General features: G+C 38.5%; 1 protein-coding gene and 2 pseudogenes across 1 annotated transcript; all 3 read left to right on the top strand.

Moving 5' to 3' along the window:
* Positions 1-5,137: 5,137 nt before the first annotated feature.
* LOC126696616 (7-deoxyloganetic acid glucosyltransferase-like) lies at positions 5,138-5,971 on the top strand (annotated as a pseudogene).
* Positions 5,972-8,937: 2,966 nt separating this feature from the next.
* LOC126697628 (7-deoxyloganetic acid glucosyltransferase-like) lies at positions 8,938-14,093 on the top strand. Its single transcript, XM_050394702.1, has 2 exons — positions 8,938-9,641; positions 13,013-14,093. Exons 1-2 carry the CDS (start codon positions 9,128-9,130, stop codon positions 13,957-13,959), a joined length of 1,461 nt encoding a protein of 486 aa, XP_050250659.1. The 5' UTR covers positions 8,938-9,127; the 3' UTR covers positions 13,960-14,093.
* Positions 14,094-16,251: 2,158 nt separating this feature from the next.
* Positions 16,252-19,458, top strand: LOC126697630 (7-deoxyloganetic acid glucosyltransferase-like; annotated as a pseudogene).
* Positions 19,459-20,299: the final 841 nt, after the last annotated feature.

Raw genomic sequence — 20,299 nt, 5'->3', positions numbered from 1 at the left:
ATACTCCTCCATGCAGCTCGGTTAGAAGCTCCTTAACTTTTTCAGGATGCAGGCACAAGAGGTAAGGGCCCGCGAAGGACCTCCTGTACAACTTTCGGTCCGAAGACAACCAGTACCTGGGAGCCATTCGTCGAATCTTATTAGCCTCGGCCTCATCCTCTGGAACTTTATCTTCAGAAAGAAAGTCTATGATCGGGTTCATCCAGCATGGTCCGGCCACCGCCACCTGCGCAACTTCTACTCCGGCCCGGTTGAGGGCAGTCTGTACAGAGATGCTTGGTTCCCTTACAAGTTCAATCGTGATAAGCCTCGGGGTGTCCTCGGTAGCCGATGAGGCTAACGTAGCAAGAGAGTCTGCATGCTTGTTCTGCGACCGGGACACCTGTGATATCTTTACCTTTTCAAACTGACCGATAATCTGCTTTGACGTACTCAGATAAGCTTTCATTCGAGGATCCCGAGCTTCGAAGTCCCCAGTGATCTGATAAACGACCAGCCGTGAGTCTGAGTAGATTTCTACGTCCCTGGCGCCCAGATGCAATACTGCCCTTAGTCCGGCCAACAGGGCCTCATATTCGGCTTCATTGTTTGAGGCTTTGAACCCCAATCTGAAGGAATGTTCTAGTCGCATACCATCAGGGGTAATTATGACAATACCAGCCCCGGCCCCCATAGCGTTCGATGCGCCGTCCACAAATAACCTCCACGGGCGAATCTCCGCACTACAGATTATCTGGCCTTCATTCTTAGGTGTGAATTCTGCGATGAAATCAGCGAGAATCTGCCCTTTCACCGAGCTTCTAGGTCGGTATCTTATGTCAAACGATCCCAACCGAGTCCCCCATTTAGCAATCCGTCCTGTGAAGTCGGATCTCTTCAACAGTGATTGTAATGGATACTCGGTGAGGACGAACACTGTGTGTGCCTGGAAGTAGTGTGGTAACTTCCTCGTGGCGTGTACCAAGGCCAGAACCAACTTTTCAAGAGGCAGGTACCTTGTCTCGGCATCGACCAAGGTCTTGCTTACGTAATACACTGGTATTTGCACTCCCCGGTCCCTTAGTAATACAGCACTTACGGCATGATTGGTCACTGCTAGGTACATAAACAGATCCTCCCCGGGTTCCGGGGCCGTCAACCTCGGCGCCTTTGCCAAATACTCCTTTAGTTCTCGAAAAGCTTCATCGCAGCTCTCGTCCCACTGAAACCCCTTCCACTTCTTTAGAAGCTGATAGAATGGCCGGCAGCGATCGGCAAACTTGGAGATGAACCGGTTCAGGGCGGCCAGTATTCCGGTGAGCACCTGCACCTCCTTAGGGTTGCTCGGTGGTTTTAGGCGATTGATTGCCTCTATTTGGTCGGGGTTAGCCTCTATTCCCCGAGTGGAGATCAGATAACCCAGGAACTTGCCAGCCCCCACTCCGAAAGTGCACTTTTCGGCATTGAGGCGCAGCCTGTGTCGCCGTAGTATCTCGAATACTCCCCGAAGGTCTTCAGTATGCAGCGACTCTTTTCTGCTCTTTACTACCATGTCGTCGATATAAACCTCAACCGTGCAACCAATTTTCTCCCGGAACATCCTTGTCATCATACGCTGGTAGGTAGCCCCGGCATTCTTCAGTCCAAACGGCATGACTTCGTAGTGGTAGTTTGCGTTCGGGGATATAAATGCTGTCTTCTCTCGGTCCTCGGGTGCTAAGGCAATCTGGTGGTAGCCTTGGAAGGCGTCTAGGAAACTCATTCTCGGGTGCCCGTACGTGGCATCCACCAACTGATCAATCTTGGGCATCGGGAACGGATCCTTGGGACACGCTCTGTTTAAATCGGTGAAGTCCACGCAAACTCTCCATTTACCGCTTTTCTTCTTTACTACGACAGTGTTTGCTAGCCATCTCGGGAAGAATATTTCTTTTATGGCCCCGGCTTCCTTCAGCCGCTGGACCTCCAGGTTTACTGCATCGACGTGCTCCTTTGACACTCTTCTCGGCTTCTGCTTTTTCGGAGGAAATGATGGGTCCACATTGAGTTTGTGAACAATGAACTCGGGGTCTACGCCGGGCACTTCATACGGGTTCCACGCGAAGACATCTATGTTCTGCAATAGGAACAGCAACATCTCTGCCCTTTCCCGGTCATTCATGCTTGTACCTATCTGGAAGTATTTGTCACTATCTGGGAGAATTCTTACCTTCAGTACCTCCTCGGCAACGTCCGCCCCCTTTTCCTGGGGTATCTGTAATTGCTATGCAGTCTCTTTCTCGGCGTGCTCAGTTTGGCCGAGCTGTTCCTTTTCCCACTGGACCGCGGCTATGAGGCATTGCTTCGCCACCTGCTGATTCCCCCTTACCTCTACAACTCCGTACTCAGTAGGAAACTTTACTTTCACGTGAAGGGTGGACGGAACAGCCCCCATGGTGTGAATCCATGGCCTCCCCAGGATTGCGGTGTAAGGTGCGAACGATCGGACTACTATGAACGTAACTGCAACCTCCTTGCCCTCCATGTCCACTGGGAGTGAGATTTGCCCCTTGGGAATCACAATTCTCCCGTCAAACGAGACCAATGGCGTGTTATACTTCGCCAAATCCTGGGTTCTTAACCCGAGCCCTTCGAAGAGGTCCGGGTACATGACGTCAGCCCCACTGCCCTGATCAATCATCACCCTCTTCACCAGGAATCCGCCTATCCGGGCTGTCACCACCAAAGCGTCGTCGTGTGGTTGGATGGTTCCTTCGAAATCATCTTCTCCGAACGAGATGTCTAGCCGTCCAGCCCTCTTCTGCTTCTTGGATGATTCTCCCTCCGCGCAAGCCACTGTCATCACCATCCTAGCCGCCGCTGCCTCTCTCGGTGCGGCATGAATGACGTTGATTACTCCCCGGGGTGGTGGAAGGGGATTCCTTCTCTGTGGGGCGCTTTGCTCGGTCTCCCGGTCAGTGGAATCTGCTACAAACTCTTTCAGGTGTCCTGCCTTCACTAACTGCCCGAGATGATCTTTCAATACCCTACACTGCTCGGTGGTGTGCCCCTTGTCTCTGTGATAAGTGCAGTATAGGCTTTGGTTCCTCCGAGATGGGTCGCCCCCCATTTTGTTCGGCCATCTGAAGAATGGCTCGTTCCTTATCCGTTCCAGTATCTTGTGCACGGGCTCTTTAAACAACACATTAACCCCTTCGAACTGCACCTCTGGTTCCTGCATTCTGAAGTCCCTTTTCGGCTTTGGCGGCAAGATGTTTTGCCGAGATCTCCCCGAAAAAGGGGCTTTCCCCCTGCTTTGCAGCCGGTCATCCTCCAAGCGTTTGTACTCCTCTATGCGTCTCATCAGTTGCCTCATGTTCTCCGGGGGTCTTCTTGTCAACGACTCCCGTAGTTCAGAATCCTCGGGGAGCCCCATCCTGAAGGTGCTAGCCGCAATCTTCTCGTTTCCCCCACCAATCTCATTGTAGAGTTCCCAGTATCGGCTGGCATAACTCCGAAGGGTTTCCCCGACCCTCATTTTCATGGAAAGCAACGCGTCGACCGGTTGTTGCACTTGGCTGCATGTTACGAACCTGCTGCCGAACTCCTGAATCAGTTCGGCGAAGCTGTGTATAGAACCTTTCCGCAACCCATTGAACCACCTCAGTGCGGTAGAGCCGAGACTAGAGGGGAATACTTTACACATCAATGCGTCGTTGTGCGCATGCAACGACATCATGTGGATGTAATGACTGACATGCTCCACGGGGTCTGTCCTCCCCTCATAGGAATTGAATGGTGGGCGCGCGAATCTGCTCGGCATGGGTGCCCGTTCAATCTCATCCGAGAATGGAGACCGGGCCGCCATCCGCAAGGCCCTGCTCATGGCATCCATTGCGGCGTTGTGGTGCTGCTGCTCCTCTGGCGACTCTGACCCTTGGTTATCATACCCATGTGACCGGGAACGGTCCCGTCTACGACGAATATCCCGGGAGTGACGACGTGACTCTTGAGAATGGGACCGGTCTCGGTGTTGTTGCGTAACAGGTCGGCTGGAACCTTCCTCGCCACGGTTCCTCCTGGGTTGGGGGTTGTGGTCCCTTTCGTGGCGCCGACCCCTTGCCTCCAGCTCCAAGTCCATTACCAATCTGCGCAACCGCTCCAGCTCCCGGTCTCTATCATCAGGTTGCCGATGTGCTGAGACGTTTGAAATCGTCCGGTGCGTTTGGTCCGATCCTTCTCCCAGTCCGGACCCTTCCTCTCCTCTTGAATGCTCCCTATCCTCCAGCCGCTTCTGCCTTCTCTCCCTCCACGTCGATCCCCGGGAAGATCCTGCGGAATTGCTCGGAACGTGCCCTCTTGAACGCTCCTCAGACATCTTCTTTGCTTGAGTCTCACTCGAACCACAGCTTCGTAGGATGGCCCCACGGTGGGCGCCAATTGTAAGAACCAAGTACAAGAACTCTGGGCCTTAGATCCCTTGGGCTCACAATTTATTTGTAGTGGGTTTAAGGATTTCCTACAATGGGTCGTTCTCGGCAGAGAGACTCAAAGCAACATTCAGTTGAAAAGCTCTCTCCTTGACTATTTTCTCTCCATTTTTTCTGAACCCCTTCTTCTCCCAACTTTCCTCTATTTATAGCCAATGTTAGTGGGGAGACCATGATTATGTTCATCGTTAGTGCTATTGAAGGTCCAGTATTATCTGGTTAAAGTGGCTGTTTTAGGTGAGAGGGCGATGCAGCATTTATGATCTTGGAACTTGGCTCCATTTTCACCGATTGTGTTCGGCGACTCACGTTCCCGTGCATATCATGACCTTCCCGGGTATTGACTCACGCGCTATACCGGGAAATGTTAACCGGTCAACCCCGAGAGCCTGATAACCAAAACTTGTTGTTGGCCCTAAGGCAGTTTTAAGAAGGGTATAAGGTAACGGGAACTATCTGCCGGGCCTGCGCCCAAGGCTGGTATGGGCTTGGGCCCGGGGCCTAGATGGGTCTGGGCCCAAGGCCTGTATGGGCTTTGGGAGCTCGGTGCCGTACACTGTGCTTAAATTTACCCTTTAAAGATATCATGGCTTGTATTGAGTTGGGTTGAATATTCTTTGAGTAAGTAAATTAGTTTAAGTCAAAAACAGACCCAAGTTGATCCAACCCATCTACAAAAATTTAAGAAAATGCATGAATATATTGCAGGAAATGATGATATGGATAGGCCAATAGAACATGTCCCTGGTAGTATGGAGGATTTTCTCCGCCTCCGAGATCTTCCAGGATTTTGCACACCAGCGACTTAGCTGACCCAACTCTCCAATTTGTTATTAGTGAGGGCCAAAAAAAAGCTATAGCCAATGCACTCATCATCAACGTACGTTTGAAGACCTAGAAGCTCCCATACTCACCCATATGCGTAACCGTATCCCAAAAAACTTACAGCATTGGACCTCTCCATATATATGAGTTTAGTAACTAGACTCGTAGGCAAAACAACTCAGTCTTTGAATAGTCTTTGGGAAGTGGATAGAAGTTGCATGAAATGGCTGGACAATCAGCCATCAAAATCAGTAATTTATGTAAACTTTGGAAGTGTCACGTTCATGACAAGGAATCAACTCTCGGAGTTTTGGTATTATTGGTGAATAGTTATAAAAGGTTCTTGTGGGTCATAAGAACAGACTTGGCGTGTGAAAAAGAAGAGAAAGAGGTTCCAAAAGAACTTGTGGAAGGAACTAGGAAGAGAATGTATATGGTGGCCGGGTTGGGTCCCATAAGAAGAGATACTAGCCCACCATACAATTGATGGGTTTTTGATTCATAGCGGGTGGAACTCAATGTTAGAGAGCATTGTGACTGGTGTGCCTATGATTTGCTGGCCTTATTCAACTGATCAAATGGTGAATAGTAGTTTGCTTGTAAGGGAGGAGTGGAAGGTTGGGTTGTTGTTAAGGATAAGATCAACAACAACTCCAAAATACGAATCCAAGCTAGTTGTGATAAAGAGGAGTCTTTGAATTCCAAAATTCAAAAGAGTTGTGCAAGTAACAATTAAGCTAGTGATAAGAATAGCTGTCAAAGATCGACTTCCATTGTATTTTAAGATAGACTTCTTTTGTATTTTAACTCCTTCTATTTGTAATTTTGTCCTCTTGTAATTTGTAACTTAAACACGTATTATAAATATGCAGCACAGCCAACACTGATTTTGATAGGCTAGAAAATTCAATCATTATCTTACATTTATTTGTTTTTACAGTTGGACATGAAAGATGCACTACAAAAAAAAGGTTCTATGGCCGCGTTTTTAAAACGTGGCTATATGTCAAAAAAACGTGGCTATAGCCTATAGCCGCGTTTTTTTAGGCCACGCTTTCTAGTGTGGCCTAAAACCTGTGACTATAGGACTCACGGCCTAAGGTCAAATAAACGCGTTTTTAGCTCAAATAAACGCGGCCTAAGGTCCCGTCTATGGCCACGTTTAAAAAACGTGGCCTAAGAACCTGTCTATGGCCACGTTTAAAAAACGTGGCCACAGTTAAGGAAAAGAAAAAAAAAATTTGCCAAAAAATAAAGTACGGAGGTCCTTAGGCCGCGTTTTTAGCTCAAATAAACGCGGCCTAAGGTCCCGTCTATGGCCACGTTTAAAAAACGTGGCCACAGTTAAGGAAAAGAAAAAAAAAGTTTGCCAAAAAATAAAGTACGGAGGTCCTTAGGCCGCGTTTTTTAAACGCGGCCTAAGGTCCCGTCTATGGCCACGTTTAAAAAACGTGGCCACAGTTAAGGAAAAGAAAAAAAAAATTTGCCAAAAAATAAAGTACGGAGGTCCTTAGGCCGCGTTTTTAGCTCAAATAAACGCGGCCTAAGGTCCCGTCTATGGCCACGTTTAAAAAATGCGGCCTAAGAACTTGTCTATGGCCTCGTTTTTATGAAACGCGGCTTCAGTCCATCTTGGGCCGCGTTTTTTATAGCCACAGCTTAAAAAACGCGGCCCAAGACCCCCGCGTTTTGTAGTGATGCATGTGATATGGAGATTGTGCAAAAAGATGGTGAATGATCTAATAGCAGAGAGGAGGGAGGAATTTCTAAGATCATCAATGAAATGACTAGGTTGGCAAAAGATAGTATAATAAAGGTGGATTCTCATATTGTAATTTGGACGGTCTAATTGAGGATTTCTAGATGAATAGCTGTCAAAGATAGACTTCTTTTGTATTTTAACTCCTATTTGTAATTTTGTCCTCTTGTAATTTGTAACTCAAACACGTATTATAAATATGCAGCTCAGCCAACACTGATTTTGATAGGCTAGAAAATTCAATCATTATCTTACATTTATTTGTTTTTACAGTTGGACATGAAAGATGCATGTGATATGGAGATTGTGCAAAAAGATGGTGAATGATCTAATAGTAGAGAGGAGGGAGGAATTTCTAAGATCATCAATGAAATGACTAGGTTGGCAAAAGATAGTATAATAAAGGTGGATTCTCATATTGTAATTTGGACGGTCTAATTGAGGATTTCTAGATGATGAGCTAACAAGGCCTTACTTAAACTTTCGAGCTATTTCTTGACTAATTATTTTCAATATTATTGAGATTCTAAAATTTTAATTTATGGAAGAACCAGATAGTATCATTCAATCACCAAAATTTTGATGAGAGTTGTGAAGGTTCAATACTATATACTAAGATAAGAAAATATGATATTAAAATTGTAATATGTCCATTCATTTTTAAGGAAAAAAAAAAAATCAAGATCATCAAATTTTATAAATTCAATTTTGAATGATCTAATAGTAGAAAGGATCGAGGAAGGAGTTTCTAAGATCAAAGAATGAGAAGCCTAGGTTAGCAAAAGAGAGTGTTGATGAAGGTGGATGATTGTATTGTAAATTGGACCATTTGATCGAGAATATTAGGATGATGAGCCAGCAAGGCCTTAATGCTAAGAACTTTTGAGCTATATCTGAAATAGTTATTTACAATAATATTGTGGTTCTAAAATTCTAATTTAAGGAGGATTGTAGATTCTAGTTAATTCAACTGATAAAACTCTTATTTTTTAATAAGATATTTAGGGTTCTAACCCCGTATGCACAAAAAATCAATTGATGTTTTAACTTGATAATAAAGAAATTAATCACCATAGAATAGATGTTATAGGTTTAAATTTTATTGTATCTAGAATAACAAAATATGAAAGGATTGAATAGTATCACTTTATCATCAAAACTTGATAAGAGTTGAGATGGTTCAGTATTTTATATCAAGAAAATAGGATTCGGTTAATGGTATTTTTAGAATATTTGTTAATCGATAATTTTAGAAAAATTTGATACAACTTTTATAAAAAATATATAAAGATGTAACAAAAAAGTTATTATTATTTTTTCAATAAAAAATTTTTAAAAATATTTTTTAAATCAATTTTCTTAGAGCATTCATTAATTTTTATAATACTGGAAATTGGAGGGAATATGTCCACCCATTTCATAGACAAAATCATTCTAAAAAAAATCTTAGACAGATTCAAGATCATCAAATTTTATAAATACAGTTTTGATAGATGGCATAATGCTTATTTCATTTATTTATTACCTAATTTACTTGGTTTTCAAAAAATAAATAAATAATTAACTTCATGTTTCCCTTTAGTCATACATCATACTGGGAACTTGTGGCAATTTTCTGGACTCTGGAATTTAAAAATGGAAAATATTTACTTTTATATATGCCAATGACTGTAAGATGCCGAACTCCCGACTCCCAATTAATCCTGTACCACATGACTTTTGTTCCATGCCATGAGCTAGAAAAATAGAATACGTTACCGCAAAACCACTGGTTGCTTGTTTAAAATAGCTCTGACATGAACTGATGGATTGCCACGTTTGTATTAGTTTTGAAAAAATATAAATAGCACTGACATAGACTGCCACATTTGTATTTGTTTTGAAAAGAATATAGAAGCTGGTCGGCACATAAGATTATTGTCTCACTATCTAGTGAGCCCACATGGTCGTCATTTCCACGCATACAATGATAATAATAATGCATCGACCTGTCAAATACATTCCACCACATATAGAAGTACATGCATATAGAGCCCTGACTGCCGCACTTAGCAATTAGCACCTTAGAAGAATCCTAGATCGAGCTCACACAAGCATGGAACCACTAGAATCAAAAACTCCACATGTTCTCATCTTTCCACTTCCAGCACAAGGACATGTCAACTCCATGCTCAATCTAGCTCAGCTTCTTTCACTTGCTGGCCTCAACATCACCTTTCTCAATACAGATCACAACCATAATCGCCTTGTCCTTCACTCCAATATTCTACACCGTTTTGCATGTTTTCCTGGATTCCAATTCAAGAGCATCCCAGATGGCCTTCCAGATGATCACCCACGAGCCGGTGTCCGATTCATGGAAATGTTTGATTCCTTTGAATTGGTAACTATACCATTATTTAGAGAGATGTTGTGTTCTGGTCAGTTAAATTCAGCTACTGGACAGTCGGTGACTTGTATCATAGCAGATGGAATCTTGAGCTTTCCTATTGATGTTGGCAATGAGCTTGGTATTCCAGTCATTCATTTCCGTACAGCCAGTGCTTGCTACTTCTTGGCTTGCTTTTGTATTCAAGATATGATAGAAGCTGGCGAACTTCCCATTAGTGGTAATCTTTCTCACTCTGTCATGTGGCATCCATTAGCAAATTCGTATTTGCTTTCTTGTTTAATTACATAAAAAAAAATATAAAATCTTTTTCATAATTATGGTAGTGACTATTTTTATTAGTACATAACAAACATTGGGTTATCAATAATTTCATATAAATATAATATTACAGCAATCACAATTTTACATATCAATCACAATTTTATTATTACAAAGTATTAGGCAGGCCGTCAAGAGTCAAGACATCGCCCTTCTTTTTTTTTTTTTTTTTTTTTTTTTTTTTAAATGAAATAGTTTTTTTCCAACACAACAAACACTGTTTTGAAAACAGGCAAGCAGAAATCTCCCTCCTGATAATATAAACTAGACACAGGCAGTGGCGACTTTAGGAATTTTATTTAGGGTGTTCTTCAATAAGCATAAATTATACAATCTAATAAAAAGAAAATTTTCTATATTAACAAAAATAACAATAAAAAAAACATGCAAATACATAAAGTTTACAATTATCTTCTACATGGTTTTCTTATCAAATATTTGTCCATAATTTTAGTAAAACAATAAACAATATACAAAAAACTATCAAATATTAATTATTTTTATTTAGTTGTTTCATTAATTTGTTTGTCTTTTATAAATTATAATTTGTTATATTGTTGTTTCATTAATTATAAAATTATTAATTATTTTTTAGCCTAACATAATTTAATTTGTTTGTCTTTTATAATGTATTGTTTCATTATTATTTAGCCTAACATAATTTAGTTGTTTAATTTGTTTATTAATTGTCTTCTATAATTTGTTGTGTGTATAATTAATATGTATAATGTAATTAAAAGTTGAGTGGGCCATTTCGGTACCAGCCTATTTCGATGTATCGTTTCAGAATATTTCGAAGTTCCTTAAAATATTATAGATATTATTACTATTATATAAAATAATGAATTAAATTTAATATTTAAATAAAATTGGATTAAAATATTTATTTATAATTTTTTTATAAATAAAATTCACATTTTGGATAGTTGTAAACAGTACAAATGTACAATAAATATGAAAGTCAAAGCACCTCTTGTATGTACAAAAAAATTCTTTTACTTCATATCTATATATATATATATATATATATATATATATAAATTCTAGAAACGGTAGAAATATTACTCTTGGATAAGAATGGTTAAGTTACCAACATCTTATCAACCACTCACTATTTTTTTTTTTAAATAATAAAAAAACAGCCTTTAGCATTCTACCCTAGATACAGCTAGAAACCAATACATTAAACTTGAAACTTTTTTTTTTTTTGGTAAAACTTGAAACTATCTAGACTTAGTAATATGTTTGCTGATTTACTGATCTTATGATTTTTTTATTTTTTTATTTTTAAGATTCATATCTTCTAAGAGCATTCACATCAGTGTAAATGCAAATTTTCCTTCTGTTTTGTAAAAAAAACTTACTTTTTTTTTTTATTTTACACACTTATTTTTACAAAACACCTACATCGATTGGACCATTCTACACTTTTTTTTATTTAAATAATATTTTTCTCATATTTTTTATTATTCACAACTACCCTGGCCCCACCAACTTTAACACACACACCATATCTGAACTCTATCTCTTTCTTTTTCTTTTTCACTTTCTTCTTGTTTTCTTTTCCTTCTCCTTCTTTCTTTCTTCTCCATTTTTTCTTCTTCAGCGTCTTCGTCTTTCTTCTTCTTTTGCTAATGTTGAAACAAGAAGCTAAAGAGAGAAAACTCTTGGTGGGTAAGCTTTTTTCTGCATTTTCTTCTTGTTCTTTTGCAATTTCGGTTTGATTATTTATATGGATTTGATGATTTTTTTTTTTAGGAGAGGGTTTGATGAATTTGGGATCTTGATTTAGATCAAGTTTGAAGAATTTTATGATTTGTTGTTGGATTTAAGAGAAGATAAAAGGATTAAGAAGGCAGAGGAAGAGAGAGATCGAATGAGAGAGGAGAGATAATCAGATACAAAACCAGTTCCGGCCGAAATCCACATCTCGGCTGGAACGTACTGAATCAATAACATTGGTTGAGGGTGTTCCTAATTTTGGTTGAGGGTATTCCTAATTTTTTTTTAATTATTATATATAATTTTTTTTTTCTCAGGTCAAGGTGTTCCTGGGAACACCCTGGCCTGAATGTGGCGCCGCCACTGGACACAGGGGAGGCCAAAGCCAATCATCAAACAAAGCCAAATAGACCCTGTCAAAGTTTCAAGCTTTGGCTATGGAGGTCATAACAGAGAGAGAGAGAGAGAGAGAGAGAGAGAGAGAGAGAGAGAGAGAGAGAGAGAGAGAGAGAGAGAGAGAGAGAGGTATTTAAATGTGAGATCTAAGTTCGATCTTTGTTTCTTTCACTCTACCTCCTATTTAAATTTCTATGTGTTGAGCCTCACCTATTAAAAAGTAGTTTTAACCCACATGTGAGAGGGAGTGTTAGAATTGTATGGTTAAATGATTAAATTTACCATATCTCAATATTTTAAACTTTTAGGACCATTGGTAATTTAACATATCAAACCTTGGGTCTATAATGGCTTGATAGCATGACAACTAAGCTATTTAGACTCAAAATGACAACGACCTCTTTTGTTTGTCATGAGCTGCACATTTAATAATTAATAAATAGGCAATTAGATTGGTAAAATATCATTTTAAAATTCAAATAAATTAGCCATGCGCAGGTGCTTGTCAAAGATGACGAAACTTCATCATGAGCTATACTCTCGAACCTTTGGCCCTGTTTGGAAATCGGTTGTTTAAATACCACAACACATACTTTCACACACTTTTTCACTCACATATATTTTTACAAAACTTAAACAATGTTATTAAAAATCTCTTATCAAACGGGCCATTTTTTGTTTGTTTTTCTTTTGGTTTTTGGCTAAAGCTAATTGGATAGAGAAGATTAGATTCTTCGTTTGAGTTATTAATTTTATACATATTGACATTCTTCAACACTGACTTGAAATAAAAAAAATTAAAAAAAAAAAACCGGGAAACAAAAGAAAACTCATAGATGTATTTGTAATCATGATAGTTTACTTTGTTTGTTTCTTTTAAGTAGCCATGCCTTCATTTCTTAGTGTTGTCACTGTCACATATGATCACTGGTTTTCAAAGAACAATTACAGGCTTTACATCTCACAATTCTTTTTGAACATGGCTAGAATTTTCTCAGTTTGACAATATGAATAATTCTTTGATAGTTTTATTATTTTTTACGAATTAAAAATATTAGTGAAATTTGTTACTAATTAACGTTTGTTTCGTTTCTCCATAAAGAAATATTGAGTCAAATGTCTTACTAACGAGAAGTATGGTAACCACTCTAGAAAATGAAGACATGGACCGCCTAATAAGAAGTGTTCCAGGCATGGAAACTTTTCTCCGAATCCGAGACTTACCTAGTTTTTGCCAAGTAAGCAACCTAGCAGACCCAGATCTTCAACTTTTTGCAAATAGGACTAGGCAATCCCCTCGAGCCCATTCGCTTATACTCAACACGTTTGAAGATTTAGAAGGATCTGTACTCTCCCACATTCGCGCAAAATGTCCCAAAATCTATACCATTGGACCCCTCCATGCAATACTTAAATCTAAACTTGAATCCAAAACGACATTGTTGCAATCTCGGTCTCCAAATAGCCTCTTCGAAGTGGATAGAAGCTGCATGGTGTGGCTCGATGCTCAACCTTTGAAATCTGTAATATATGTAAGCTTTGGAAGCATTACAACCATGACAAAGGACAAGCTCATGGAGTTTTGGTATGGTTTGGTTAATAGCAAGAAGCGCTTTTTATGGGCCATAAGGCCCGACTTGGTGATCCAAAAAGATGGCGAAGGTCAAATTCCAGTGGAACTAGTTGAAGGGACAAAGGATAGAGGGTATATGGTGGGTTGGGTCCCACAAGAGGAGGTCTTGGTCCACCAAGCTGTAGGTGGGTTTTTGACTCATAGTGGATGGAACTCTACCTTAGAGAGCATCGTGGCTGGGGTGCCCATGATTTGTTGGCCTTACTTTGCCGATCAACAAATAAATAGTAGGTTTGTGAGTGAGGTTTGGAAATTGGGAATGGACATGAAGGATGTGTGTGACAGAGTTATGATAGAAAATATGGTGAATCATTTGATGAAGGAGACGAGGGAGATTTTCAGGAAATCAATTGTTGAGAAGGCTAGGTTGGCAAAAGAAAGTGTGAGTGAAGGTGGGTCCTCTTACCGTAATTTGGACCATTTGATTAAGGATATAAGATTAATGAGCATGGCTACAACAAAATAGTATGTACTATCATTTCTTGAGTTGTTATTGTTTAGAATTTTAGTACCAAGTGGTTTTCCTTAGTAATTGCAAATTAAGAAAGATGGCACTATTCAAAATTTTATGGTCATAAGTGTGGCAACACAATTTTTTTACCTACTTTTTCATGATTAATGACTTGATTTATTGTAATTAATTTGCCATAAAATAGATGCCACTAATGAATTCATGTAAAAGGTTAGTCCAATTATATTTTTATCATTTATTTTTAAAATACAATAGTATTTCAAATTATGATGTCCACTTCATATGGTTCACAGAAAAAAAAAAAAAAAAATCAACCTACAGCGCCTACTTCATGATAATTGTCTTTTATTATCAAACCAAGATGCCGATTGGTTTCTTTTATGAGTCCAAATCTTTTATTTTACTCTTTTTGTTCCACTATATACTCCACAATTAAAAATATGCCACATGTTCATCTAATTTATTAAATGCTAAATTTATGCCTTATATTATTTCAATTTCCTAAAATAAATAAGGCGTAAATGCTCTTTTTGTCCCTACATTTTGGGGTCATTTCTATTTTGGTCGCTACATTTTTATTTTACCACTTTTAGTCCTTAAACCAATTAACGCGTGACATTTAAGTCCTTACCGTCAGCCAAGTAACAGAAAAAGCTGATGTGGCTAACGGTACATTAAAATAATAATTAAAAAAAAATCTATTTTGACATTAAAAAAGGACACATCAGCGTCTAAATTAAAAAAAATTAATTTTAACTAAATAAAAAAAATTACAAACAGAATTAAAAACAAAAAATCATATGAATGGAGATCTCAGATCCTTGAACAATAACAATAAGATTAGAAACCCATAAACTCATAAATTTCACATTCAAATTATCAAATTCCTATTCCAAATTCATCTTGATCATGAACACACAAGAACAACAAACCCAGAATATTCAATCCCAAGAACAAAAGAATAGAAACCCAAAATATTCCAAAATTTGTACACAAATTCTTCCACAAAAATCAATTGTACACAAACACCAACCCAGATTTGAATGGTTTTTTTTTTTTTTTTTTCCTTTCCTTTTTTATGTTCTTATCAGGAGTAGATCAAGGTTTGGAGTAAATCCAATGGCATCGTTTCTGGGTTTGGAGCAGATCTGGGTTTGGGTTAAAAAACTCCCAATACTTTTCTTTGCCACTTCTTTCATTTCGTTTGGGCCAAAACTAAAAATGGCTTCTGTTGCTGCTTCCATTTCTTCAACGAGCTTATTCTCTCCCTACACTCTCGCTTGCCCAAAAACTCACAACCCTTAGCCTCACAAGCCCTCCAATTCCAATTCCAAGAGAAAGCAACCGCTACGAAACGCTTTAGCTCCACCCCCATGCACCGACGACAGATCGAAGTTGCACCACCCCACACTCCTTCGAAGGTTCGATGTCCACCCACACTCCGACACAGCTCCACCCCACACTCCGATGCCACTCTGACACAGCTCCACCCCACTCTCCGAAGCCATACCAACCTCCAACATCTTCGATCTATCGCCGGTGAAGCCAATCTACGGGTTTGGGTTTTGATTGGTGGAGGAGGAGCATGACTGATTTGGGTTTGGGTTTTGAGGAATGTGACGTGTAGGTTGCGATTTAGGTTTTGGTGGTGGTCGATCTAAGATTTTGGGTTGTCACGGTGGACATCAGCGTGGGGTCATGGTGCTGTGGGTGGACCTGGGTTCGTGGTGTAGCAGCTCACCGTGGGTCTTGGGATTGAGATTTGTGGAGTGGTTGATTTGAGTTTAGTTTTTCTGGGTTTGAGAAGTCCTGGAATTGAGTTTAATTTTTCTGGGTCTTAGGATTGAGTTTAATTTTGTTTTTTAATTTATTTTGTTTTTTGGTTTAAATTGTCTAACATAACTTTTAAAAAAAAATTAAAATGTTGACGTGGCATATAAAAATGCTAAATAATATTTTTTTAATAATATTTTAATAACCACATTAGCGCCACGTAAGCTAATAAGGTGTTCTGTTAGCTACGTCAGCTTTTTCTGTTAGTTGGCTAACGATAAGGACTTAAATGTCACGCATTAATTGCTTTAGGGACTAAAAGTGATAAAATAGAAATGTAGGGACCAAAATAGAAATGACCCCAAAATGTAAGGATGAAAAGAGCATTTACGCCAATAAATAAATAAATAATCCATCATATTTAGGTAATTGAAATAATATAATGCATAAATTTAGCATTTAATAAATTAGATGGACATGTGGCATATTTTTATTTGTGGAGTATATAGTGGAGTAAGAAGATTTGTTTTGACCATTAGACAAGTCATAAATTTTTATCCAAAAGATAACGTTAGGGACTAAATTGACACAATACTAAAATGTTAGGGACCAAATTGACACAATTGAAAGGTTATGGATCAAATTGAAATATAATGTATAGGATAGGGACCAATAATGTAGTTTACCCTTAATAATATTGGCAGCATTTGTTGCACAACATATACACATGCAACAAGTTTTAGTCACATGCATGCATCTACCAGTCAAAAACATGTATACCACCCCATATATATGCATGTATATGGCACTAGTTCTTGCCAGAGACACTGAAAACTTAGCAATTAGCACCCTAGATCGAGCTCAGATGGAACCCGAATTGAAAGCTCCCCATGTTCTTATCTTTCCTCTTCCAGCATAAGGACATGTCAACTCCATGCTCAATCTTGCTCAGCTTCTTTCACTTTCTGGCCTAAACATCACCTTTCTCAACACCGATCACAACCACAATCGCCTTGTCCTTCACACCGACATACTAGACTGTCTTGCGTGTTTTCCTGGATTTCAATTCAAGAGCATCCCAGATGGCCTTCCAACTGATCACCCACGAGCTGGTTACCGATTCATGGAAGTGTTTGATTCCATTAAATTGGTAACTGAGCCATTATTTAAAGTAATGATGTCTTCTGGTCAGTTAAATTCAGCTACTGGACAGTCGGTGACTTGTATCATAGTAGACGGTAGCTTGAGCTTTCTTATTGATGTTGGCGATGAGCTTGGTATTCCGGTCATTCATTTCCGTACAATCAGTGCTTGCTCCTTTTGGGCTTATTTTTGTATTCAAGATATGATATAAACTGGCGATCTTCCCATTAGAGGTAATCTTTCTCACTCTGGCCAAATTCGTATTTGCTTTCTTGTTTACATAAAAAATTTTATAATCCTTTTTCATAATTATTGTAGTGAATGTCATTATTGGTGCATAAGAGACATTATGTTATTAATAATTTCATATAAATATAAGGGTAAATTACAGTTTACCCACTTGTGGTTTGACCGAAATTTAAGTTACTTACCTATGGTCAGAAATTTGACAATTTACCTACTTGAGGTTAGTTCAGTTAAAATTCCGTAATATATCTTTGTTAAAAACATGGCTAAATATGTAATTTTGCTCTACTTTTGTGTCTCTCCCCTTCAAAAACACAAAAAAACATAAAAATACAAGATCAAAAGGATTTAGCGGAAAACTTTTATCATGAGATTTCAAACCACAGGTAAATAATTTAAATTTTGGTCAAATCTCAGGTGAGTAAAGTGTCAAATTCAAACCACAAGTAGGCAAATTAAATTTCGGCCAAACCACATGTGGGTAAGTTGTAATTTACCCTAAATATAATATTTTTCCCCAATCATAATTTTATTATTCTTAATTATCAGGAAGGCTATCAAGAGTCAAGACAGTGACCTCGATCTTTTTCTGTCTAATACAACAAACACTACAAATTGGACCTTTTAGGGACCATAGATATTAAGATATGGACCATTTAGGTAGCTATGGAGTGTGATGCTTGATGGCATGGCAGTTAAGCAATTTATATTTTAGACTCAAAATGACAGCGACCTCTTTTGTTTATCATGAACTACCCATTTTTTAATTAAGGAATAGACAATTAGACTGGTAAAATATCATTTTAAAATTCAAATAAAATTAGCCATGCGCAGGTGCATGTCAAAGATGACGAAACTTTCATGAGCTATACTCAAACCTTTTTGTTTTTTGGCTAAACTAATTGGATAGAGAAGACTAGAATTTTTTGTATGAGTTATTGATTTAATACATATTGACATTCTTCAACACTAAAATGCAAAAAATCAATAACCGGAAAAGAAAAAGAAAAATCATAGATATATTTAATCCTACCGAGATATCATGTGATAGTTTCTTTCTTTTGAGTAGTCATTCCTTCATTTCTTGGTGTTGTCATTGCCGCAGATGATCACTTGTTTGCATATATATAACATAGCTATAATTTTCTTAGTTTGAAAGTATAAATAATTCTATGATAGTTTTATTATTTTTTACGAATTAAAAATATTAGTGGAATTTGTTACAAAAATTTGTTTTGTTTCTCAACAAAGAAATGTTTATGTCAAATTTTTTACTAATGAAAAGTATGGTAACCACTCTAGAAAACGAAGATGTGGATTGCTTTATAAGAAGTGTGCCAGGCATGGAAACTTTTCTTCAAATTCGAGACTTACCTAGTTTTTGCCGAGTAAGAAACACAGTAGACCCGAATCTCCAACAGCTTAAAAATATGACTAGGCAATCCCCTCGAGCCCATGCGCTCATACTTAACACATTTGAAGATTTAGAAGGACTTGTACTATCTCACATACGCACAAAATGTCCCAAAACTTATACTATTGGACCCCTCCATGCAATTCTTAAATCTAAACTTGAATCCAAAATGACATTGTTGCAATCTTTGTCTCCAAACAGCCTCTTTGAAGTGGACGAAAGCTGTATGGTGTGGCTCGATGCTTAACCTTTGAAATCTGTAATCTATGTAAGTTTTGGAAACATTATGGTCATGACAAAGGATGAGCTCATGGAGTTTTGGTATGGTTTGGTTAATAGCAAGAAACGCTTTTTATGGGCTATAAGGCCTAACTTGGTGACCCAAAAAGATGGCGAAGGTCAAATTCCACTTGAACTTGTTGAAGGGACGAAGGATCGAGGGTATATGGTGGGTTGGGTCCCACAAGAGGAGGTTTTGGCCCACCAGGCTATTAGTGGGTTTTTGACTCATAGTGGATGGAACTCTACCTTAGAGTGCACAGTGGCTGGGGTGCCCATGATTTGTTGGCCTTACGTTGCTAATCAACAAACAAATAGTAGGTTTGTGAGTGAGGTTTGGAAGTTGGGAATGGACATGAATGATGTGTGTGATAGAGTTATGGTAGAAAAAATGGTGAATCATTTGATGGGGGAGAGGAGGGAGATTTTCATGAAATCAGCTGCTGAGATGGCTAGGTTGGCAAAAGAAAGTGTAAGTGAAGGTAGGTCCTCTTACTGTAATTTGGACCATTTGATTAAGGATATAAGGTTAATGAGCATGATTACAACAAAATAGTATGTGTTATTGTTTAGAATTCTAGTACCAACTAGTTTTCTCTTGTAATTGCAAGTTAAAGAAAGATGGCACTGTTTAAAAATTTGTATGGCCATAAATGTGGTGAGACGCTTTTTTTCCATCATTTTCATAATTAATGACTTGGTTTATTATTATTAATGAATCATAAAAGTGATGTCACCAATAAATTCATGTAAAAGAGTAGGTTAGTATTTTTTTTACACTATAGAATTTCAACATATGACATCTGCTCTATATTGTTCAAAAATAAAAATAAAAATCAACCTATGACATTCACTATATGATGATTTATCTTTATTATTAAATCAATATACTAATTGGTTTTTAGTAATTTTTTTTTTTTTTTTGGGTGAAAGAAGACTTTTATTGAAATAAACTAAAGAGTGGCCAAATCAGCCTAAACAAAAGGTAAAGTGCGAAATGGAATATCCTCCATCCACACAGTACAACTTGGTGATGTCAGAGCTAACCTAGCTAAGCTGTGAGCAACTTTATTATCATCTCTCCTTATGTGAGAGTATGACAATTCTGAAAATAAATCGGAAAATAACGACACATCATTTATCAAATGGGCATAAGAAGCTAAACCAAAAATACGCAAGAAATTATAATTAGGAGCTCGGTTAAAAAGTTTTTCAAAAGGAGATAAATTTTTAATAGTGGAGGTAGGAAGCCTACTATTAATCAGATAACAAGCCGTTTGAAAAGCATCATCCTAAAATTGAAGAGGAATTTTTGCATGATATAGTAAGGTTAGGCCTGTTTACACTACATGACAATGTTTACATTCCACAACACCATTTTGTTGGTGTGTGTGAGGACCCAACATGATGAGTAATGCCACAATTTTGCAAAAATTTGTGTAAAGAGCGATATTCACCACCCCAATCAGATTGAACCAT

Source organism: Quercus robur, chromosome 8, assembly GCF_932294415.1.
Source record: "Quercus robur chromosome 8, dhQueRobu3.1, whole genome shotgun sequence".
NCBI lineage: Eukaryota > Viridiplantae > Streptophyta > Magnoliopsida > Fagales > Fagaceae > Quercus > Quercus robur.
Note: the sequence above shows the minus strand (reverse complement) of the source record. Positions and strands in the feature narration are given on the sequence as shown.